At 39.7% G+C, this 25819-nt stretch overlaps 1 protein-coding gene across 1 annotated transcript in view; it reads left to right on the forward strand.

The window, feature by feature from the left end:
- REPS1 (RALBP1 associated Eps domain containing 1) overlaps positions 1 to 25819 on the forward strand; it is a 1538969-nt gene that overhangs the window by 1357852 nt on the left and 155298 nt on the right. Inside the window, exon 13 of the mRNA XM_044068024.1 lies at positions 3140 to 3328. Coding sequence (XP_043923959.1) covers positions 3140 to 3328 — 189 coding nt within the window. The remainder of the gene's footprint in view (positions 1 to 3139; positions 3329 to 25819) is intronic.

Genomic DNA, 25819 nt, shown 5'->3' on the forward strand with positions numbered 1-25819 from the left:
GACTAGTGTGTCTGGCATTGTGTTTGGCCTTAAGGGCTGTGACTGTTTGACACCCTGACTGTGAGGTCTATGTGTTGCAGGTGTTGTGTTCTGAGGTGGTGGTTGTTTGGGTGTCTGCTTTGGTGGCCTCTGCTGTTTTGGTAGATTTTTGATCAAAGCCTCCGAGTATGTCTTTGTGTGTTTATGTGTATGATTTGAGGTTGTAATGGTACTATGTGAGACTGGGTCTATAGTGTGTGTGGTAACCTTCTCCTCCTGTCTGGTCTTGCCAGTCCTAAGTTGAGAGAGCTCAGCCTCCAGTTTGGCCGTATAGTTGCATCTCTCGCCTGTATTTGTGTTTTGTGGGAGGAGGAGAGGGTTGTCTGTGTACATGAGGCAATTGTAACATTGCCTCAGTATTCCCAGGTTCACCAGCTGAGCAGGAGAGGATACTAGCAACTGATCCCTCGACATGCTAGAAGGAATAGACAAAAAACTTTAAAAAGAGATTCCGGGGGATGTGGGTGTCCGAGAAATGGGGTTCGCCTTTTTGGGGTACTATCTATAACAAGAGTGCTGTATCTCGGTGATAAGTACTGTAGGAGCAAGTGCTAGGTTTGACAGATACAGAATAGGCTACTCAGAGTCAGGTAGAGATGATCTATTTAGTTATAGGATATGCTGATTAGATCAGTAGTATAGTTCGAGGAAGGTAGTTTTAAGGGAGAATTTGAAGAGTGGACTTTAGGTAGCCCTAATCGTTTAAATCTGCTTAACCGGCGCTGCCCTAGTGTGCAACGGTAGCAGCTCCTCGCTAAATCGCGCTAAATCGCGTTAAACCATGCAAACGCGCGTTTAGCGTTTTTTATATCAGGGGGCTGAAAGAAGCTAGGAACTGGCCCAAAACGACCAATAAACTACAAGTTGCTGGCTGAAACCTCACAAAACTGGACCAACAGGCAGCTCAATGCTTCCCACTCCCACTGGTAAGCAAGGGAACTTCCTCTCTTCCAAATTAGGTAAAGAATCAGTAACAGGAACTGCAAACAAAGTCCAGGGATCAGCAAGCTCTGAAACTGGACTATTCTAGCTCAGTAAGGTGGGAAAACAAGAGATATTTTTTTTTTTTTTTTTCAGAAAACAAGCAGAAACAGATATAGTAAACACTTATATTAAATGCGTATGTTTAAACAAAGAATTCTGGAAGGGAAGAGTTGAAGTTTTTGAAAATTGTACTATAGCTTTCAGATACTACAACAGGTCCTAGCAAAGCTCTGACTGTGTGTTGTACCAGAGTCAGGTGATCAAATGTGATGTCATTCTATAACCAGCACTGAGAGGATGAAACTTGCACTTTGTTTTTGTTTTCTTTAGATTATCACAGTTAATCACGGTTCAATACAGGTCAGTTGAGTTTTAAGCTTATCACCATGCCTTCTGGAAGTATGTAATTTGGCATCTAATCTTGCCTTGCTGTATTAATTAAGTTAGCTATGGAACAGTTCTTTAGACAGTCATGAAATACAGTGAGCTTAGTTTCTTCATATGCTTGAATCTGTCCAACTGTGTTGTTTTTTTCCTCTCCTATGATTGAAACTCTGTTTTTTATTGTACTTCAATAGTTAGTATTCTCATGTTTTCTATTTTATTATTTATGAAGCCGCTGTGGTGCAGCGGTAGTGTTGTCGCCTCACAGCAAGAGATTCTCCCATTCGATTCTTGGCTGGAGCGCCTTCTGTGTGGAGTCTCCATGTCCTCCCCGTGGGCGAGTGGCATTCGAAAGACGTGTGTGCCTTCGTTGAAGGTTGGGAGGCCGGCTGGCACCTCAGCACTGTAAAAATCTACTGCCAATCATTAGCGGACCGGAGTTCCGCTGTGGTGACCCCTAACCTGGAAAAGCCGAAAGAAGAACAACAACATTAAATATTTTTATAGTTTTCATTGTGACTGAGCTTTTGGAGAATATTGTTAACATCGTAAGAGTATTTGTGCTTATTTTAGTGATGCCATGGCCACTCGAAAAGATACTGTGCCATTTATATTAGTATTGATTTTTCCCAGGTGTGGTTGTGTCAGCTACTGGGAGCTGGCAATACAGTGTTCGAAAGTGAGTCTAGTTTGGGATCTGGAGAGACAGTGTCCAGTCCAAGGTCTGAAGTGTGTTCCCTATGTGCTCTTGGGGGAAATTGCGCTTGATGCAGAAAGCTGCATCTGAAAATACTGTGTAAATTCCTGTTTTTAGTGACTGTCTGTCATTGGTGTCAGTGGTGAGGATTGAAGCTCCTTGATTACTGGCCCGGAGTAGAGTCCATCATTCTTTGTATTTTGTAGAGGCAGGTATTCAACTTTTCCCATTTGTAGTGCAGTAAAATAAAGTGCATGTTTTGTAGCTCAGCATTATGTTTTGCGTTTTAAGTTGTGAAAAGAGTTGATTACACGCAGTGCGTATATTAGTCATGTTGTCCTTCCTAAGCTTAGACAGCATTTACATGGCACCTCACTTGGATGAGGACAGACCAATAGCTGCTAAATCTTTTTTCACTCCGGTTGAACCTTTCGCATCTGAGTCACTTATGCATGCCACCTCTTACTATTTTTAGCTATTGTTTCCATCCAGTGTCCACCCTCACTGTTTTACACACACGTAAAAGTAACATAGGTTAAAAGTTGAAATCATCTTAAAAAAAAAAAATCGAGCAGTCCAAAGATTTGTCTTCGACGTATGCTACTTAGTAAATGCTGCAAGTACCAGAGCCAATCTGTAGGCCTAAAGCTTTAGTGGTTGTTTGTGTGCATTGTTGGAGTTTGAATGTTGCTAAGTAAATGCTTGCAGCTGTTGTAAAGTAGTTGCAAGTGGTTAATACATCATTCACGGTAGTGCCTTGTGTCTGTTATCAACAATTTATTGGTGCATGTTACAGGAGTAACAACAAATTACTGATGCATGTTACAGGAGTCAAACACTTCAAAATTGTGTTCATCTCTAACAAGGATTTTTTCACGATTATGTCTTAACACTTTGTAGTCCTTAGCATTTTATTTGAGAATGTTAAGATAACTTTTTTAATATATTATAAGCAGCCTAAAGCTAATTTACAGTACTGAAGTATTATAAATATAGATTAAAGTTTGTTCTATTATTTGACTTTTCTGACTGTAGGTTGCAGGTCCATATATGCATCACTCAGCAGATTCTGATGGCGTTATAAATCAGACCAGCACATCACCTCAGCAAATACCAGAACAGCCAAATTTTGCAGATTTCAGCCAGTTTGAAGCATTTGCATCAGGCACAACTGATCAGGAGGCCAGTGAAGCTGATGTGTCTCCTGATGTTGAACAGATAAGTGTAAGAGCTGTTTAGTAATACATTTGGTCATTGTGTGCAAGTGAAAGCAATGGTATAGTAACAGACTGCAGTTTACTTGTAAATTGTATTCTTTAAGTGATTTCAAGAGGGTATGAGGCAGAAATGGACTTATGTGCAGATAAGCAACAGCTGTATTGGAGCAGACTGTCTTTTGTTGACCAGAGCCATAAGTAAATTGGTTGGTGAGCTTGACAATCCCTAGAGTGGTGTCCCCCCCCCCAACCCCAAGTTAAGATGTAAAAAAAAAAAAAAAAGTGTCTGAAATGAGGAATTTAGGAATACAAAAATTCTTAAGAGAACTTTTACTGGCTCCCTGTACAGTTTAAGCGCATGCTCTTACACACACACACACACACACACTCACTGTAAACATCTAGACATATTTGTTTACTTAGCTGCAGCTGCCTAAAGTAACTACTGTTACTGCAAACCCATCCAATCACAACTCGTCTCAGGAGTATCTGCACTTGCATCCAGTTATCAACTTATTTAAAGTACAGATACCTCAGACTAACTGCTTTCATCCAGTACAGCTTACCTCTTTACCCTGCCCTGACCTACAGTACTGATCAGAGCTTGTTGAATTCTAGTGGTGGCAGGAAGGTTATTGAGAAGTGGTTGCTGGGCTAATACTCCCATTCCACACTCTACACTGTATTAAGCATAGGTGGTGTGGACTGGAGAGGGATAAAGCTGCAATGATTAGAAGTTGTAGTTGCTTGTGGTAGTAATGTGGTTATTGGAGGAGGGAGTTATGGCTTAGTATTAGTTAAAGGGGCAGAATGGGTTTTGGATTGCATTCTGTGATTATTTAGCTAGCCAGATAATAATTTCTTGAGTTCATTTGGATGTAAGTGTTCTTTTGAAGATTTAAAGGTTTTTACAGTATGACAAAAAACTTTGCCAGTTTTTATATGCATGCCGCTCCCCTTGCAAATAGTGTACTGTAGACAAACATAGTTCATTTTTGTGACTTAAATCAAAGCTAATGATCAAAGCAATAAAAACTAATTAGTTTTATTTTACACATCATTAACTGAAACTGGTTAGACTAAAGTTAATGTTTCAGTGTAATGAGGTTTTGCTGCTCTGTATGGAAATGGTATCTCAAAAGGAAAGACTCCCTATGCTGAACTTAAAGCAGTAACTTAGTTTGCTGGGGCATACTCATAATCTTAAATTAGATTTCCAAGGAGTATTCATCCTGGACTATAAGGTTGTTACATCTGAAGTCCAAAACACTCATTTAGGAGGATCGTAAACTGTTTTATGTTAGGGGGATTCCTCATTCTCAAGGAATATTTATTCTAGAGTGTAACTGCTCTAACCTTAAAGGATGATGTTATGTCCACACTGTTAAACTTTCCAGTATGAATCGAAAATGATTGATTAGGGATCTGATGAAAATGGTTTGAAAAACTAATAACCCAGTGTTGCTGTCAGGAGATAAGCCTGTAAACATTTGTGTCTCATAATGATGTCTGCCTTTTTTTTCTTGTAGTACACAGAAGGTTGCCTCAGATTTCCCTAGTCATTGTGAATAAGGGATTGAAGACATTGTATTAATTTTTGTTGTGCAATACCTTTGAACTCGCTCCAACCATTGGAAACAGTTTATACTCTACATGGTATAATTTGCACAATACTCCATATGACACTGTATTAAAGCCTTGTTTGAAGAAATAATAGCTGCATCCCTAGATGGTATAGAATACAGTATATAGAATATAGTACATCTTTAATATCATAAGGCATTTCCTAATTAAGTGCATGTATGCATCAAAATTAAATATACGCAAGAGATTTGAGTAGTCTGGCAAGCCTGTGTGAGACTGTGTGAAAATGTTGCTTATCAGCTGAATTAAGGGTACTTGTTTTTTTTTTAAAACCAGAGTTCATAATAATGCATTTCTTAGTGACTGATATAATTTTATTTTCAATGGTCATGTAAAAGTAAATTTTGAGTACTCTGAAAATGTTTTTGTTCCTACAAAGACATCGCAAAAAGAAAGGATCCCATCTCTGAACCTTGTGGGTACTCCTTTGTTAACCACTCTTACACTAGAAAAAAAAATTGAGATTTTCACCACGTTCATTTCTTAGCCAATTACATACCCTTCTAATTATGTAACCATTCGTACCAGCTGACATCAATATTTGAATGATTGCTGTATGGGTAATGAGTACAGTGTCTTGTCAAGGTCAAAGTAAAAGACATTCACTGATAGGACATATGTAGGGACTACGTCACAAAATTCAGCAACTGAGTGCAATATAAATGCATTGCAATAAAACCAAGTTGTCAAATCCGTATTTAACAGAACATTGTTTGTTTGGAAATAATCATAACTTCAATTCTTTCAAAAGCTTTAGTATTATTACTCATCAAATTTATTAACCTGTAAATAGATTTTAATGTCACTGCTTGGTTTGGAAATGGTAAGTAAGCCATGTCACACCAAATAGAGTCTCTTAAAATACAGGACTCTGCTGCCACAGTCTACTCGCACAAGAATGTTTGTAGTAAAGACTAAGAAAATTTATAAAGACCAGCATCTGGGTGCTACACTGTATGTATGTCATTTTGTAGAGTAGAACCCTTTACTTCATTGTTAACTGGAAGGATGATCCAAGTCACTTTATGGGTAGAGGAAACGTTGGCTAAATGCCTGAGTAAGGATTGGCTGTTACCTATTCTCAAGGGAGAGTGGATTGGTCCAGTAAACACAGGACCTGAAGAAAGGATGATGCTCCTTAAAACTCCTTTGTAGTTAATAGAGACTTGTCTTCGTTCCGTTTGCAAATTGGAAGGATTGGTTGCTACTTTTTCTCAAGGAAGAGTGATTAATCCACTAAACACAGGACCTGAAGAAAGGATGATGTTCTTTAAAAGTCCTATGTATTGGCTAACAAAAGAGGCTTGGCTTCGTTCTGTTGCTCATTGGAAGACTAGTCTAAGTTCTATGGGCAGAGTAAAGAGGTGTTGGCTAATGCGCGAGCAAGGATTGGCTGTTACTTATTTTTTAAGGGAGAATGATTGGCCTAGTAAAAACAGGATCTGAAGAAGGCTACGGCCAAAAGCACTTATCTTGTCTCATTTGTGTGCCTCGGAGGCTTTTATTTACAGAATTTTGCTTCTGCCATATTTTTTAATATTTTAAATCTTTATTAAAGAAGTTTTATTTAGCCCATGGTGGCAAGCCCGCATTTCATTACATTGTACATGTAAAACTGCAGTTACATAAACAACTAAATACATCATACAGTAACAAGATTAAAACAGTTTAGTTGCCTTAAACCTATTGAGCACAAGTGTATGAGCAAAAACGTATGAAGATTAAACATTGAAAGATGACTTTAGCTGTTTCATGTCATGGCATTTTCTTAAATGTTATGCATGTCTGATAAACAGCTGTAAACAGCAACTGAATCAATCACCCCAGTCAGAGAACTCAACATCATTGATGACAGAAGGACTTAAAACATGTTCTGCTTGTCTGTCGTGGAAAATTAACCAGGCTTCGGATGGCTTCCATTTAAAGCCTTTCTGCTTATCAGTAAAGCTAGCGAATAATCCAGACTTTATTCAACTGCAAACCATGAAAGGGGTAATCTGATGCTTGTTAGAGGTCCTGGGAGGGCAGAAACAGATTTCAGCTTTTGGATCCGTGGTTCTGCAGACATTAAAGATTTGACAGAGTAAAGTGTTGACACAGGCAACCTTAGGACTGTGCTCCTGTTTTGAAAAATACAAGTGATGTTAGCAGAGTTGATCACAAATTGGTACAAATCCCATATTCTGCAGACTTTTTGTTTGGTATAACAAACACTGCCTCTCTTCACATACGGACTTGTAAGGAATTGGTTGCAGATTTACTTACTGTTCTAGCTGTGTATTTTGATTAAAAGGGTATGGCTGGGTGAATTTAGTCTACACAGAAAAAGGTCACAGTGGTTTTAAGAGTGCTGAAATTGTAGACTTAACTGGCACTGCTTAAGGTTTAAATCGAGAACAGTTTGAGGACTTCTGAAGAACAGTCTGAAGAACAGTCTGAATTTATTGATCCACCTCCTGTAAAAGGAGCTGTTGCAACCTTTTAAAATGCACTTGGACAGAAGTGTAACTTGGTGTTGAACCCATAAGCACTGCTAGAAATTTTCCCTAAGAGTATACTGTGTATGTGATATCAGAAACTCATTCTTTGCCTATCAGAAGGTAGTAAGCAAACAGCGGGCAAGTGAACAAAGCACCGCTTAAAAGTCAGTGTTGTTTTTCTTTCGGCTTTTCCCGGTTAGGGGTCGCTATAGCCAAGGAAATCACTGTAAAGAATTTCTCAAAAGCCAACTTTGCACTTCTCAAGACTGAGGTGGAATCCTGCAAAGCCCCCAGGCCAAAGGATAGTACAGCCCAATCCGCAGAATCCTTTACAAATGCATTCTGTGAGCACCTGCAGGAATGCATGGATCGTGCTATGCCAAATAAAACCAAGACTCACTCCTCCAAAAACAGGAGACCGGTCTGGTGGACCCCGGCCATAAATAAACTATACAACAGAAGAAGGAAGCTACTACATGACGGAGCAAAATCCCTAAAAGGGAAGGCATCTCTGATCAGTATTATCAAGAAACTTCGATCCCTCATAAAATCATCAAAGGCCAGTTTCGAAAGAAAAATTGCCCTAGACACTAAAGATAATCACAAGGCCTTCTTTATTTATGTCAGGAATATGGGTGGAAACTCCCAGTTATGCTCTAAATTGTTGCATAACGGTACAAAATGTACCGAACCTACAGACATAGCCAACATCCTAGCAGACAGATTCAGTGCAAACTTCTCCCCCCCAAAGGAGCAAATGCCTATCCCAACTGAATGTAGCCTCCCTGACATCAAAGATGCACAGGTGAAATCTGCCCTCTCCAAAGCAAAAAACACAGCATCTATGGGACCGGACTGTGTCCCAGGCTGTGTCTCACACGAGCTCCAAGAAGAACTGAACCCTCACATTAAGTCACTGTTCAAACTTAGCCTTACTACAGGATATGTACCCAAAGAATGGTGTACAGCTACAGTGGTCCCACTCCACAAAGGTTGTGCCACAACGGACCCAGGGAACTATCGCCCCATAAGCCTGACTAGTCTGGTCTGTAAAGCTATGGAGCGTATTATCATGGAACTCATAAACAAAGATATTGGAAGCCTCCAGACACTGGACCCTACCCAATTAGGCTTTAAGGGCAGCTCTTGCCTCTTAAACCTAGTTGATTTCTTTGAAACAGTTACCAAAGCCATAGATGAGGGCAAGGTAGTCCACACAGCGTACCTGGACCTCGCAAAAGCCTTCGACACAATACCCCACTCTGGCATCATAAATAAGCTTACCAGCTTAAATATCAACCCCTATATCACAAGATGGGTTGCAAACTGACTCAGAGATAGAACCCACATGGTCAGAATCGCAGGTGCCATGTCTGAATCCAAACCAGTTACAAGTGGCGTCCCACAGGGCTCAGTTCTGGAATCTCTCTTGTTCGGTATATACTTCTCTGAGGTTCAGGCTAACACGGGGTCATTATGGCTGCTAAAGTTCGCAGATGACTGCAAACTGGGGGTCATAATCGAATCTCCAGCTGACACAAGCATCCTCCAAAAGGGTCTCACAGAGACGGATGCTTGGTGCCAGAGCCACGGCCACAAGCTAAATGCTAAAAAGTGCATAGTCATCCCCTTTGGGAAAAACAAGGTGCCCACAAATTACCACATAGGTGGTAATCCATTAAGTATGGAAGAAGTAATTAGAGATTTGGGGACCAACGTAGATAGTAATCTCTCCTTTGATAATCACGTTGCCAAAGTGGTTAGAAAGACCTTCTATATAGCCCACCTTATCATGAAAGGGTTCGCATCTAGATCGAGAGGTCATTGTGCCCCTCTACTCATCACTCATCAGGCCCATAATTGAATACAGTGCCCCTTTTGGGATGTACCTTACCCGACACTTGCAGCAACTGGAGAGACCCCAAAAGTACCTCACCAAGAGGATCATGGGCTACAAACAGATTTCCTATGCAGCTCGACTAAAGAAACTCCAGCTCTACTCAGTTGCTTTACCGCCTACTCAGAGGCGATCTATGCCTGACGTACAAAGCCATGTCAAACCCAGAATTAATGGACATGCTCCACCTCAAAAAATCCAAGTCCCTTAGAGCTACACGCTCCAGGGACTTAAACCTCAGCACAAAAATAAATAGGACATGTTGGAGGGACAGATTCATTTCCCAGAGGCTCCCCTCACTCTGGAATAGAATCCCAGTTCATGTTAGACATAGCCCCTTGCTGACCCTCTTCAAGCGAAATCTGGACGCGTGGATGGGAAATCGCAAATTCACCCCTGGGATCTCTTCTGTGTCCCTGCTAGACAGAGGCACAGTAAACTAATCTTAAAAGGGTACCTTCTGTGACCTACTTTACAGAGGCACAGTAGGCTAATCTAATTGGGAGGTGGAAGCCAAATACATTCTGGCTAAGCTTATAAATGCCCTAGGGCAGATAGCCTAGTATCTACCTATGAACCTATGAACTCTGGTCGGCTAATGATTGGCAGTAGATTTTTTTTACGGGTGCCGATGTGCCAACTCGACGCCCAACCTTCAACGAAGGCACGCCCATTCTACGCAGCTTTGCACCTCTTAAAATTCAATAAAAAGTGAAAAATCCAAAAGAGATGGCAGCACTGTGATGGAGCAGCCACTAATTTTATTGAAAATAAAAAACTTAAGAACAATGAGCGCTTTGGCATCAAACTAAGGACGCTTCTTAAAATGTGATGCATTATTCAGTAGGTATAGCTAAGTTTCAAAACTGCTGCCAGTATTTCATAATCAAAGCTGTCACATTTGTATGATGTAATACGTGATTTGGATATCCAATTAGAAATGTATCTATTGGACAGTGAGGATAGGTATGTTTGTGTGTGTATATCTATATATATATATCTATATATATATATATATATATATATATATATATATATATATATACATATATATATATATATATGGGATCACTAATCACTACATAATCTCAAAAGGTTGAAATACCGAATTTCAAACTTTCGAGACTATATATCCGAAAACCCTAATTAACGAAAGACCAGAAGCGCCAATTGCAAAATCCCGATCATCAGGAGTTTGACATTCGCACTTCTGGTGTTGCGGTATGGTGGAAGGTCAGGTAAGTATCTATGTTTAACTGTGTTGGTTAGGGGTTTAGTGTGTAAGTGTGTTTTGTGACTGTGATGTGTGTGCGTGAGGGGAATGGTAGGTGTGTGGTGGTGGTTCATGTGTTTGTGTATGTAGTGTGACCTTGGAGTTAGAATTTTTAAGGGGGGGTGCAGGGGGGCTTGCCCCCCTGCTTGTCTGTAGTTTAGGTTTGTGTGTTTATGTTCTGGGGGAAGGTGTGTGTATTTGTGTGGTGTATGTTGAGTGTAGTTTTCGTTAGTTTGACTTTCGCGGTTTTGATGTTTAGGTATTTTAGTGTTTCAGTTATTTGGTCTCAGGATTTTGAGCATCGGTAGTTTGGGTTTTCGGGATTTAGTAGTGGTTCCATATATATATATATATATATGTATAGGTCTGAAGAAGCATCCTTAGTTTGACACGAAAGCGCTCACTGTTAAGTTTTTATTTTTATTTAAGTGATTAGTGGCTGCTCTGTCACTGTGTTGCTACCTCTCTTGAATTTTTCAGTATCAGAAGGTAGATAGAAACTGGAGGAGTGACTATTACTGTATATATTTATTTCTCAAAAAAATTTTGAGCAAGTTTTAAAGGTTTGTATGTGTTTAGATTTGAGAAATGTGACCATGAAATGCTTGCATTTCTTGTATATTACATAATATTCCTTCCAGTCTTTTTATTTACCTGTTACTTTGTAGGATGACTGCACATTTTCTGCATTTAATCATTTACTTGTTCATTGGTTTAAGCCGAGTGGGACTGGCTGTTGCCAAGTTTTGGCGAAAACATAATTTTTTTACATGCTGTAGATAACTCCTTTTGAGCTAAGTTTGTCAAGAGGGTTGACTTGAGGTTTCTTTGAAGTATTTATTCTATTTGATACAGATTTACCTGGGATTTTTGTTTCTTTTGCTGAACATGTTTTGAAGACATGGTAGGGGACGCCCAAAACTGGATCTTTCACTGCAAGGTGTATGATATGAAAGGGTGAATTAGAAACAGTCCCACATATGCTTACTAGTTTTAGATTTTTCTACATGGGATGATGACTATTTGGTAAAAGTCATTATCTGAGGAGGAATGTTGTTAAGGTAGAATGGGCTTGTTTAACCAGTGTATATTGAAGTCGCCTACAGTGAATTTAGTGTTATGTTGTTTAATGTGGATATACTGCATTCTTTGTGTAGAGTATGAAAAAGAGGAGTAACAGGTGGCTGTATTACATTTTAAGTGATAGCTAATAATGCAGTGAAACACTACACAGGTTTATCTTGTTAGGTGGTATTTTAGGAGTTTTCATTTCAACTATTTGTTGAAAAGGAGGAAGACTTCACCACCATATCTTTTGCTTTTGAAAAAGTGAACTCTGTTGGCAAAACAGGGCCCAGCTTTAACCAAGACTTAGTAATAGGGATTGGTTATATCAAACCATATTTCAAACGTTACTTCTTTCAGGAGGTTGCAAGTATTAATGGTAGCCATGGTTATACCTCTGTGTTTGGACTGGTTCATTTGTATGTCAGGGTATACCAGTAATAATTTGAAAGAGAATATGGTAGAAAGGATGCTTGCACAGTTGAGTCTAGATTATCCAAACTAATTGGGACCTAGGGTAGTTCAGATAATCAAACTGTTGAGATAATCGAACATACATTGGACCAGATAAAAAAAACTTCTAAAATCTTGTTTTTTTTCTGCATGCAGGGAATACACTTTTCAACCATTCAGTGATTCCAGCAGCCAGTTAAGAATATTTTTCACACATGTGCGGGCTACATGCTCAAAAAAGCATGCACAAGCGAATACATATAATGTTTACATATTCAGACTTTGATTTTTCCTTCCCAAAAACTTCGGAAGACTGTGTTCAGATAATTGATGTTTGGATAATCAACTGTCTACTGTAGCAGTATTTGGGTGATCAGAATCCATTTTGACTTAATACTCTACTTAACACGGTGGTGGTGCTGCGGTTGCGTTGTCGCCCCATAGCAAGACGTTGTCCCGTTCGATTCTCAGCTAGAGCGCCTTGTGTGTGTGGAGGCATACGTGTATGGGGCGTGCCTTCGTTGAAGGTTGTGCGTCAGGGTTGGTAACCCGGTACGTAAAAATCAACTACCAATCATTAGCAGACCGGAGTTCTGCTGTGGCGACCCCTAACCGGGTAAAGCCGAAATACACAAACTCTACTTAACACAAATAGTAGGGATTACTTTTTTTTTGGAAATTGTTGATTTCGAGAGGTCATAGTCCTTACTGATAGGTTGTGTGAAAGATACTGAGATTTTTGTAGTGTGTTACTGAATTTCTTTTGGTGAGAACTAAAAGTAGATGAGTTGTTTATAGTGTGATGAGAAGAATGAGTAGTAATAGAGATCGAGTAGCTGAGCTGAAAGAGTAGAATGTAGTGTTGGCTGAATACGTAATATGTACTTCAATATTTTCCAACTTGTAGCATTAAGGCAGTATTTTATTTTACTGTTAGAGAGAGAGGTAATTGTGACTTCACTGAATACAGGCAGGTATATTAATATCTAGTATGTCAATGCTCATAAAGGTTAAGTTTTTTGACTGTTATATGTTAAGAGATCACTACAGGTGGTGTTCCTTTAAGAGCAAATTTAGTGGAAATGAAGTAAGGCAGAGTATGTCATAGGGGCTGAATGCAGGAGTAACTTGAGAATTGAGGTTGATGAAGCTTAAGGCCTGTCTCAGTACAAAACCTTTAAAAATCCATTCTTATGCACGTAAATCTTCAGGCTATCTGTGATAAGTAACTTCAGATTCCCATTGTTGGGTTAATCCATAAAAAAAAGTGTGTATGGAACAATAATGTTAGTATTTGAGTATATTTGAAGTAAAATATTGTAGAACTGAAACTGCAGACCAATGCTCCGGTCCCACCAATGAGCGAACAAGGGCTGAATATAATCCACAAGGTAATATAGGAACTCACAATTTATTGAAGATAACCAAGTACACAACGATCAACGATAACATAAACGAACAGCAGGATCCATTCAAATGCAAGGCACTGGAAACGGAGCCCCAAAACATCAAACTCGTGCAAGACAGAATAATACTACAAAAAATCAGTTAAGCGCTTTCAACCATTTACATGGTCTTCATCAGAACTAACAGTATACGCCATAAACAACTCAATTTAAAACTTCTTTGGCGCCAAAAGTTTGCTTACTAACATTTGAAAGATGTATTACATCACTTCCTATAAGGCATATACCTGCCAATACGGAAATACATTCATCTAATGTATACTTCTAACATGTAAATGCGTTCAGCCATAAGATTGCAATCTGCCTTTTAGACATTTTTAAAAAACATTTTTTAAAAAACATAATTATCATCTCAAAAAGTGCACATCTAAAAACAACATATAAATTACAAATTCAATATGACTGCACAACAAATACTACGGATGATAAAAAAATTTTTCAGCAGTCTTAAAACCCATTTCAGAACCAGATGAACAAGCATATAAAAATAATGCTTCAATAAAAAATGTGTGTAAGTGTAGTTGATGTCTTACAGTGAGCAACTAGAAATCTATGGATAAAAATAATAGATATATAAAAATGAAGAAAGAATAGTAAATCCTGAAATAATTCTCAGCGCAAATTGAAGCCTCAAAAGATGCTAATAAAAATGCTGATAAATATGCTAATAAATATATAAAACAGAAGTGCTGTGGATAATAACTAAATGTCACTACCTGTGGGATGTAATAAATTGTTGCATAAATATATAAATAATGAATATAAATACTATCCTATAAATTAAATACAATAAATTGATAAATTACTATATGTGTGTGATTCTTATGAAAAAATTTTTTAAGGTTACACAAAAAATTTTTTTTTTTTTTTATTTTTTTTTTTAAGGTTACACAAAAAATTTTTTTACCAATAAAGATTAATATTAATATTAATATAAGTAAGCTGATACATATGTCATATAAATACTCATAGTAGTAATCTAATAATAACATTCTGTGTGTATTTATAGAGAATTATGTTAAAAATGTATTATTTGATAATATATATGTTATTCAAAATGTTATAAAAATCTTTAAAAAATCTATTATAAAAAATTTTTTGTATAAAAACTATATTTGAAGTAAAGATGTTCTTCATCTCACATTGCTGCAGTCCTTACATATGGGTAGTCCGCTGTCCTCGGTCGGCCCGAATACCAAAGTATTAGGCTGACGTCGGTCAAGGCGCTTAAAACTGACATCAGGACGTCAGGGTACAAAAGCGCATGACCGACGTCATATCCTCAGTCTTTTTTGCCGCATGGTCCGATGCAGAAGCAGCGTTGCAAGTGCCGTTCGGCGTTCTGAAATTTTTCGAGTTCGGAGTTTGACCGAATCCAAGTTGGCTAAGTACCCCGTTGGGGAATATTTTGGTTTTTTCTTGCCTCAGTGTATTACCGGATGTCAGAAAAAGTGAATAATTGTATTTCTTGTGGGAAACAGATACCGCATAGGGATTATCATTCTTTGTGCATTCCTTGTTTGGGGCCTGAGCACGACGTAGTCGGTTGTCGCTTTTGTGCTAGGTTTAATAAGCGCACTATTAAGCGAAGGTTAGATTGTGCTAGGCTGGTCTTCGGTAAGCGGTGCAATTATAATATGCCGTCGGATACTCCGACGCCCACTTCCACGAAGAAGCGCAAAGACAAGGCGGTTAAACCCAGGCAAGATGAGTCGTCCTTTCCGGACGCCGGTTCTTTAGAGGCTTCAGTGGAACCGGTGGTTCCGATGGAGGCTTCTCTGGAGTCTCAGGGGGAGCCTTTAATTTTGCAGGATGTGGCCTCTCAAGAGGCAGGTCAGGCTGAAGGGGCTTCTCAGGTTTCTGTACTCCCCTCCCTTCCCAGGGTGGTTAGGCCCTCTCCTTCTGTTTCCAAGGCTTCTTCCAGAGGCAGGCCAGGTTTAGCTTCTGCTGGTGTCAGTCCTAGTTCAGCAGGGTCTGTGCCTAAGAAGCACATGCTTAAAATGGCAGAAGATTTGATTACTCTGATTAGAGGTTCTATGCCCCCTCCTGATAAGAGGCCTAGGGTGGAGCCAGAGTTGGAAAGTTTTGAACAGGCTTCGGATGATTCAGAGTCTTCGGCTGAAGACTTGCAGGAGTACACTCCTTATTCTGATTCTGATGCAGAAGATTCCACTCCTTCTGCTTCTCCTCCAGAGGATTTTTCTTTTTCAGAGACACTTCATTCTATGAGGGAGCATTTTAAGTGGGAAGGTCAGGACTTCTCTGATTCACGGAAAAGGCTTAGGAATTTTGTTTTTACCTCAACATAGGCCCTTAGCTATACCCCCTTGTTCTGGATGTTGTGCAAGATGTATTTTCAGAGGCTTCACTTAATCCTGATTCTCTGCCCCTGCGCCTGTTAAACCGGATAGGTATTACAGGGTGCCTGAGGCTCATAAATATCTCTATAAGAGTCCTAGGGCGGACCCAGAAACTGTTAGTCAGGGACCTAAGGGTGTCAAGGCCTCTGTTGTAAAGAATCCGGTTCCTCTAGATAGAGGCCAGAGCTTTGGATAGATGGGGAAAGAAGGTCTATACATCTTCTACCTTAGCTATGAGGGCTTTGAATTGCCAGTTTCATATGTTGAAATATCAAAATTTTCTTCTTTCGCATTTGAAATCTAAGGTGGATGCTCTGGCAGAAGGCATTGACTGTAAAGAATTACAAGATTTGGTGCATGTCTCTGAACAGGTGGGTAAGCATTCTTTACAGTGTGGTTTTGATGCTTTGCAGGCCTCTTCTAGAGTGGCTGCCACTGGTTCAGTTTTTCGCAGGCACGCCTGGCTTAAGGATCAGAATTTATCTGACCATGTTAAGACAAGGATTTTGGATGCTCCTTTGCAGTCTGAAGTGTTGTTTGGTCCACCTGTGGAGTCAGTCTTGAAGAAATTGGAAAACAAGGCTAAGTCTATGCAGACTGTTAAAGATTTTTTGCAAGTTCAGCCTCCGAAGTTTAGTAGAAATTGGCCTGCTAAGGGGTGGACGTATCCTTCTTCTGATTCTCAGTCTAGGGGAAGATCTAGACGTGGTAGGGGCAGAGCTCAGAGTTCCTTCAGACCTAGAACATGGAGTTCACCTGCACAGTCTTCGAGTGAGGGCAGGGGCCAGTCCTTTCGTAAACAGGCCCAATGACCTACTTTTTCAGCTGCCAGATCCTTCTTGCCTGGTAGCACCTTTGAGAGGACGGTTGGCACTCTTCAGAGAAAATTGGATTTTAATTACCCAAGACAAATGGGTATTGGATATCATACACCAAGGTTACAAGTTTTATTTCCATACCTTACCTCCTTTCAAAGGCATGCCAGACGTTCCTCCTCAGCAAAGACTAGAGGCTCACAAACAGATTTCTCTACTACTTCAAATAGGAGCTATACAACCGGTCCCTCTGCCAGAAGTGGGCCTAGGATTTTATTCTCTCCTGTTTCTAGTACCAAAGAAAGGGAACACGTGGAGACCAATTTTGGATTTGTCTATCCTCAACACATATCTGGACATTCCCAAGTTCAAAATGTTGACGTTACAACAGCTTTTACCTCTGCTGGGCAAAGATCACTGGATGGTGACTCTGGATCTCAAGGAGGCTTACCTTCATGTTCCTATCAGGCCCTGTTGCAGGAAGTATCTGCGTTTTCGGGCTGGGACTTTTCATTATCAGTTCTCTGCATTGCCCTTTGGCTACTACTGCGCCCAGAGTGTTCACAAAGGTTCTGGCTCCAGTGGTAGCTTTCTTCAGGCTAAGAGGAATACAAATCTATCCTTATTTAGACGATTGCCTGATTCTGGCTCAAGGAAAGGACGAACTTCTTCATCATTTACAGTATGTGATGGCAGTGTTAAGATGCCTAGGGTATTCTGTGAACGAAATAAAGTCCAGTCTAGTACCCTCTCAGGACATGTGCTTTCTGGGTGTGAGACTGAATACAGCATCCCAGATGGCCTTTTTGACCCCGGACAAACAAAAGAATCTTTCTCTTTACTTCCACCAATTGTCTCGTCTGTCCAGGCTGACTGCAAGGACAGTCCTTCAAGCCTTGGGGTTCATGGCATCTTGTATTCTGGTACTTCCCAATGCCAAACTGCATATGAGGAAGCTACAATGGTATCTCAAAAATGTATGGACGCAACACTGCCAAGATATGGACACTGTCATTCAGATAATACCTTGCATTCATAAGGAATTCTTGTGGTGGGCTCAGGAATGTCACCTAAACAAGGGACTCTCTGTGACCCGACCAGAGGCGAGTCAGATTCTAACGACAGATGCCTCAGACAAAGCTTGGGGAGCTCATCTAAATGGAAAATGGGTACAAGACACGTGGCCTGCCAGACTTCAACATTTACATATCAACTTGAAGGAGATGTTAGCAGTCCAATTTGCATTGATAGCTTTCAAGGATTTACTTCTTCCAGGGCAGGTGTTGATTCAAACAGACAACACAACTGTCATGTGGTACATCAACAAGCAAGGGGGGACACATTCTTATCCTCTATGCAGACAAGCAATGATTTTGTGGGAGACTGCTCTCAGTTTACAGCTACATCTTCAGGCAAGGTTTCTACCAGGAGCACAGAACTCCTTAGCAGATGTGTTGAGCAGACAAATTATGGATCCCCACGAATGGAAATTGGATCCTCATGTATTTCAAAAATTGACAGTGTTATGGGGAACTCCAGACATAGATCTGTTCGCTTCTCCTCTAAATTACCAGCTGCCAAAGTTTTGCACAAAAAGGTTTCATCCCACAGCTTGGAAAGTGGATGCTCTCTCATTCAATTGGAGCAATCTTCACGTGTATGCCTTTCCACCACTGCCTCTCCTCCCAAAGGTACTCCTGAAGGTCAGACAGGACAAGCCAACCATGATTTTAATAGCTCCGGATTGGCCTCGACAGCACTGGTACCCATTACTGAGAAGTCTGGTACGGGAGCCTCCATGGCCTTTGCCTTCGATTCCACACCTGCTGTCTCAGGAGAACAGTCATTTACTCAATGTCAAACTTCACACTCTACATCTAACAGCCTGGCATATTCTGTTTTAAACCCTGGTGGGTCTCAGCTTCCACAACAAGTTTTGAATGTTATTTTGGAGGCCAGAAGGCCTAGTACAAGGAAAGTTTACGCAGATAAATGGAGGAGATTTTTAATTTGGAGTACAGCAAAGGACTTTGATGTTTCTAAACCTAATTTAAGTGTTGCTCTTCAATACCTTACTGAGTTATTGGACAAAGGTTTGTCCTTCTCCTCTATAAAGGTTCATGCTGCAGCAATTTCTGCTCACTATGACTGTGACCCACCATTATTTTCTCATCCTTTGTTTAAGCAATTCCTTAGAGGGGCAAAGAGTATAAGACCCCCACGTAGAGCTTCTACTCCTGCTTGGGATCTCAATTTTGTGTTGGAGAAACTCACTCTACAACCTTTTGAGCCTGCAGCAACTGCCGAGTTGAAATATTTATCATGGAAGACTGCTTTTTTGTTGGCCATTACCTCTGCAAGAAGGGTTTCTGAATTACAGGCCCTTATGGCAGTTGAGCCTTTCTTAATTTTCCACAAGGATAGGGTGTCTTTGCGTACCAACCCTTCCTTTATGCCTAAAGTGGTTTCTAGTGTGGCTTTAAACCAAACTATTCATTTGCCTACTTTTTATGCAAACCCCCAAAATAAAGGGGAGAAGATTTTGCACACTTTGGATATACACAGACAGTTGCGATATTATTTGAGCAGAACTAAAGGGTTCAGGCAGTCTCAGCAGTTGTTTGTTTCATTTGCTTTGGGTTCTCAGGGCAAACCTGTTTCAAAACAAACTATTTCTAAGTGGATTGGTTTTTGTATTGCTTTCTGTTATTCCCATCATGGTAAGGAGATTCCAGCTGGGATTAGGCCTCATTCCACTAGGGCTACTGCCACTTCTACAGCTTTTTAAGGGGTGGCTACTAAAGATATTTTGGAGGCAGCTACTTGGAGTTCAGTGCATACTTTCTCTAAGCATTACCACCTTCCACTTTACTCTAAATCTAGGGCTGGATTTGCCACTGCAATTTTACAGGGCATTTTGGCAGCTCCTAATGCTTTATAGTTTTGCCATCCTCCCTTACCTCTGCTTTGGGATTCTACCCATATGTAAGGACTGCAGCAATGTGAGATGAAGAACATAGTACAGTTTTGTACCTACCATAAATGTAGATGTTCGAAGATCCACATTGCTGCAGTCCAATTTACCCTCCCTCCTTCCCCTCTGTAGTTAGAGGTGGTTGTGTGGTTTGGGTTGTAAATATTGTAAATATGGTTAGTGCAGGGGTGGTTGGTTGTTTTTGCTGTTTTTTGGCTTTGGCCTTTCCTTTTAGGGCCTTCTGACATCTGGGGCAAGAAAAGACTGAGGATATGACGTCGGTCATGCGCTTTTGTACCCTGACGTCCTGATGTCAGTTTTAAGCGCCTTGACCGACGTCAGCCTAATACTTTGGTATTCGGGCCGACCGAGGACAGCGGACTACCCATATGTAAGGACTGCAGCAATGTGGATCTTCGAACATCTACATTTATGGTAGGTACAAAACTGTACTTTCCACAAAGTGTGAAAGTAATATGATCAAGGAGTACAAGAACCACAGCCAGCTAATGGATTCTTAACACAACGCAGTATGTAAAGCAGTCTGCTTCATTGTTAGCAAGGTGGCATTTTTTTTTGTACATTTGCCCCTGGTGTCTTTTCAGCCTTCTTCCAGTCAGCCCATTTGTTTCCCATTCCCTATCACTGGGGTGAGAGTTGACCAGGAAGGGCAGACATTCAGAGAGCTATCAGGAGAAGTTTGAGATTTTCACTAGTTTTCCTCCCTAGCCATAGCTGCGCACACTTGGCAAGGTGTTGGGGAGAAGCATGCAATGGACTGTCTGCTGAGGACATCCCCTCACATATGTAAGGAGCGTCCCCCCATCCAACCCCAACAGCCCTGCCTCCTTTCCCTCTCATAGTTTGAGTGGTGGTTTCCCTTGTCTTCACCAGGGAATCACACTGTCCATTGTGCTCATGAATGTACGTAAATCCCTCCCATCCTCTCAGTCCCAGGAGAGGTGAGCAGGCTACTCCCTTTCACTGCTCCCCTCCCTGCCTGACTCCTCCAGTGCCACTAATTGAACCTTGGTTGTCACCTGGGTCACAGTCAGAGCTCCATCCCTCTGCTCCACAGAGCCAGACCAAGCTGGTAGTGTATTTTATGTAGAAACTCTCAATGCAGATTGCAGGGAAGAAAAGCCTCTCCGATTCAATAAATACTAACCATGCCTTGCTTATACTGAAAACAGCAGTTAATGTCCTATTCATAGTGTGCAGAAGCATACATGGAAAACACACACAATCAGAAAAAGCAAAGAGAGAAATAGTGGTTAACAGTAGCAAGAGCATGATATGAACAGTTGTGAAAACATCGTCTTCTAGCAAGTGTAGTAGCATGTGACTGAATAAATACAACATTATACAAACAGTGCCTGACAGCAGTAGAGCGGGATCAGTGGCATCAAATAACCAGTCAGATATTTGCAGTTGCTGTGAGATCATAATATCTTCTACAACATAAATTGAACATGCTGGAGGGATAGATATGTATCACAGGAGAATACCACCTCTTTAAAATCGTGTTCCCCTCCACATAAAGTAAAGTGCTTCCCTTAGTCTATTGAAATGTAATCTGGAAAAGTGGATGGGAATCTGCAAATTTACCCCTGGTTTTGTACCCTTGTCCCTTATAGATGGGGTAATGTGTAAATTGTCTACCCAATTTAGGACGAATGGAAAACTGCGAATTCATCCCTGGCTTTGCTCACTTTTCCCTTCTGAATAGGGATAATATGTAAATATTTTGCCAACTCTGGATTATTCATACTTGTTTACAAAGGCCAAGAGCTTAATGAGAATGCAGGCTAGGCTTCTAAAGTTCCTCCTGGATTAATAGCCTAGTAAGTACCTATAAACCAATGACAAACTGAGGCACAGGATGAGTCACAACATACAAATTATTAAAGCAGGTTGAGAGGTACAAAATGAAAATTTGTATATCACAGTATCATTTGAATAAAGCAGTAGCATAAACTTCTGTGTGTAATGAACAGACATATAATAAAAACTGTGCCTAAATTTGGACTTCCAAGATGGCTACACACTGAGTAACACATTAATTTCAGCTCTCCCAGTGTGGAAATACAAAATCAAGAGAGTCAGTGAACTTGTCTTTTTGGTTAAATTTCATTAACTGACTAGTAAATGCATTGCCTGCATGCCAGCAAAAAAGAAATTCAGAGAACCTGAAAGTCCGTCACAAAAGGTGAGGAACAATTCTTCAGCTGTTCAGCAAAAAGCAGTGGAGGCTCCAGCTTTGGTGCAAGATGTAACTTCCAGTAACCTAGAGGAAAATACCCAGAGCTGATTAAAATTTATCAACTCAGATAACAAAAAAGCTGGAAAAAAATGGAAGTAGCTTTAAACAGATATTCAGGTGAGGTGATAAAACTGCAAAAATCAGAGGTCGAAGTGAAGAAAGAGCTGGCTGAATATGAGACTGCTCAAGAAGAGATGTTTCAAAAAATAATGGAATTAGAGGACAGAGCATGTATGAAAAACCTGACATTTTCTACTTTACCAGAGAAGCTGGAAGGAATAGGACTGTATTGAGTTTATGAAATCACAAATAAGCAGCTGGACTGGAATTCACAAGAGTTGTTAATTGAAAGGGCATATCGTGTGTATGCTCCAAACCTGACCATTAGAAAGCAACCAAGAACTTTAATAGTGAAGATGCAACCCTACCAGCAGAATGCGGTGATTCTGACAAAACTGTGGCAGAAGGATGAAGTACTGAAATTGGCAGACAGCAGAGTGTTTGTGGAAAATGATTACTCACTGAACACCAGGCAAAAGAGGAGTTAAATGCATTCCAATAATCAGGGAATGTTGAGAAGCAGACATGAGGTTCAAGTTGCTTTATCCAGCTATTTTCAGAATATTCTTTCCTGGGGAATTAAAATAATTTTTTGATGCAGAATATGGAAAGGAGGAAATACAAAACTTTGTCCATCAATAAGTGAGCTATGAAACAGAAGGAAATTCTGCTGCTTGTTCTGGTAATAAAACCCATAGAGAGAGAGTGCACCAGTGAAATTTTCCAGCATTAATTATATTTGTGAACAAGAAAACCTGATTAAACTTTTTTGACTGTTAAACTTGTATGAGTCCTACTTCACATCATTAATGATTGGAAGAACATTTAGGAGAGGGGAAGAGGAGGGAACAAGTTAACTGTAAGAAAGACAACATTTTGTTAAGAGTAGATTTTTATATCGCATGACTATAAAATAAAGCCTTCTCATTTATTTTCAAATGTAATAGGGATGCTGAAGTAAACTGGTGTCCCTGCTTTTTCCTCCCCCTTTCTTGCTTTCTCCTTGTTCAGTTTTAAGAAATGAAGGCACTGCATTTAAAACTAACAAACAAATAAAATCTGGTCAAAAGAGCATGATACATGAAAAATTTATGGAATTTTTTTTTTAAACTCTTGCATAGGGAAATGACTGGATTAACGCCCTTGGCTTGATTTAGTAACAAGTTTTAAGAGGAAGCAAATAAAAAAGAACACTGAATATAATAAAAAGTCTTCGTCTAACAGATAAATGAGTGCATGCAGAGGCAACTGTGTGTTTGGTTCTCATGTCTCCATGGAGATAATTTGATGGGGAGCAATAAAGACATGGGTCTGGAGTGTTTCTCCCCTGGCCACCAATGAAAATTGGCTTCATTCCAAGTCAGACTTCCCGATAAGCAAATGCTAAATAAATAAAAACAGAATACTACTTTCTTTCAGCGGCTATGAGGTGATGTTTCCTGAAAGCATTCAAGTGTTTTCCCAGTCTGGGAAAGTAATAAAGACAATACAAAACAGCACTTAGTTAAAAGTGCAGGCTGCACCATGCATCTTAGCATGGATAACCTTATGTTAATCCAAGTCTGTGAATGTGGCTGTCAGTCTGGGACAATTGTTCCTGTTAGGAGGGTTAAACTTCAGTATTTGAAGATGTGCATAGTTTTGTGTGTTAGTATTAAATAGGTTTTAGAGTTGTTCTGGGGGTGTGTTTTTTGTTTGAGGGCTTTCACTAAAACAAAAAAAAATTATAAGCTGTGTCAGGTTCCATGGATATGACAAACAGCTGTATAAAAGGTCAACCTGCTAGACAGTGTATGCATGCAACACAAAAGCTGAAACTAGACGTTCAAAAAGAAAAAGCTTTTGCACATAACCAGTGGGAATAGGAATTTCTTAACGTAATGACAACACTGTTAAATGTTAATGGTCTCTCAGATGTATACAAAAAAAGGAAGAGTAGTGAACTGTATTAAAAATGTAGAGTACAAATAGCTATGCCACAAGGAGATGCATTTGGGAGGAACTGAGCATGTGAATTTGATAAAGGTTTTCAGGATGGTTATTCAGCAGAATATCTGGGACAAAGGAAAACGGGAGTACTTAACTGAAAGAAGAGCTCCAATAGTGATAGAAGAGGATAAAAAAGATAATTAAGTATTAAAGGGCTGGTGGTGGCAAGGGACGAGGATTACACTGGCTTGTATTTATATTCCACCTAAAACTGCTGTAATGCAGCTTAAGAAATTCTAGGAGAAATATCAGCTTTCTACAGGGAATATTACTTATAGGTGGGGACTGGAAATTGATTTGAAGCACTGAGACCATCGGGGGGGGGGGGGGGAGTATAACCAAAGAGGGTATATTTTTGAAGAACTTTATGAAAGTACTTGGTATGGAAGATGTGAATTCAGTAGTAGGAGCCTGGAGTGAATATACTTATTATTCCCCAAGATACAAAAACTGGGATAGGCTAGACAGAGCTGATATTTCGCAGGAACATATGCATTTAATTGAAAGTTTTGATAAACATCCAGTAACTGTTTCAGATCATGCTCTAATAATAACCAAAATAAAAATGCAGGGTAATGAAATAAGAATGAGACACTGGTGCTTTCTCATCTGTCTGCAGAAAAGAGAAGAATTTAAGGAATGGGTAGTGGAAATGTTTTGGAACTTATTAGAGAAGATAGAAATTTCTCCTGAAAATATAGCTAGGGAGTGGGATAAAATTATAGTGGAGTTTAAAAATAAGATGGACATAAAAGAGCAATGTGCTTAATAATTATTTAGAGGGACTGACGCCAAAGGTTAAAATACTGGAGAATAGAGGGAATCTCTCAGAACAGGAAGAGGATCATTTGCAGAATGCTAAACAGAAAGTAAGGAATTACCTGGATAATATGTATGATTTTAAAAAGACTGCAGTTTAGCAACTGTTTTTTGATAAGAACTCCAGAGCACTAAACCTTTTAGGGCACGACTTTGGCAAAAGGAAGTGAAAAGGGTTTTTGCCAAGCTTTGGGAGCCTATAACAAGACATCCTGTAGAGGTACTAGAACTATTTTGGAAACTTTATGAAAATCTGTATAATGCAGAGAAATATGGAAATCAAGAAAAGGTACAAATGGAAATGTTTATGGAAGAATTAAATATGCCAAGGTTAGAGGTGGATGAGGCTCAATTATTAAGAGTTGGGATAGGAGGAGATGAGGTAAAAGTGATTATGTATAACCACTCTACAGAAAAGCCCCCAGGAATAGATGGTATTCCTGTAGAAGTTTAGAAGCTAGGAGGGGAAACAATAAGAACTAACTGGAAGGTTTTGTTTAACAGTATTTTCAGAGTAGAAGCACCAAGGTCCTGGAAGAAAGTGCTGATGACTCTAATACGTAAAGAGGGTAAAGACCCATCAAATTGAGCTTCCTGTAGTCCCTTTTCAATTTTAAACCCTGATTATAAAGTGTTTATATGTAGTGGCTAAAAGAATGGCAGAGGTGATCCTAAAATTGATGGATATGGGTCTTTGTCGTTTTATGGAGGAGAGGCAAACATTGGACAGCGTTAACTGAACATTGATCCAGAGGGAAGTAGAATGTAAGAAAATGCTACTGTTGTTGGTGGATCTTGATACAGAAAAAAGCATTCAATAGAGTAAGCTCGGATTTTATGAGCAAGACCATAGAAACATTTGCATTCCCTGATTTAAATTATAAGGTTAAGAAGATGTTTGAGGATATAATTGTTATAGTAGTTATGAAAAACTGTATTT

The sequence above is a fragment of the Protopterus annectens genome, chromosome 1.part0 (assembly GCF_019279795.1).
Source record: "Protopterus annectens isolate FY-2018-M chromosome 1.part0, PAN1.0, whole genome shotgun sequence".
NCBI classification, from domain to species: domain Eukaryota; kingdom Metazoa; phylum Chordata; order Ceratodontiformes; family Protopteridae; genus Protopterus; species Protopterus annectens.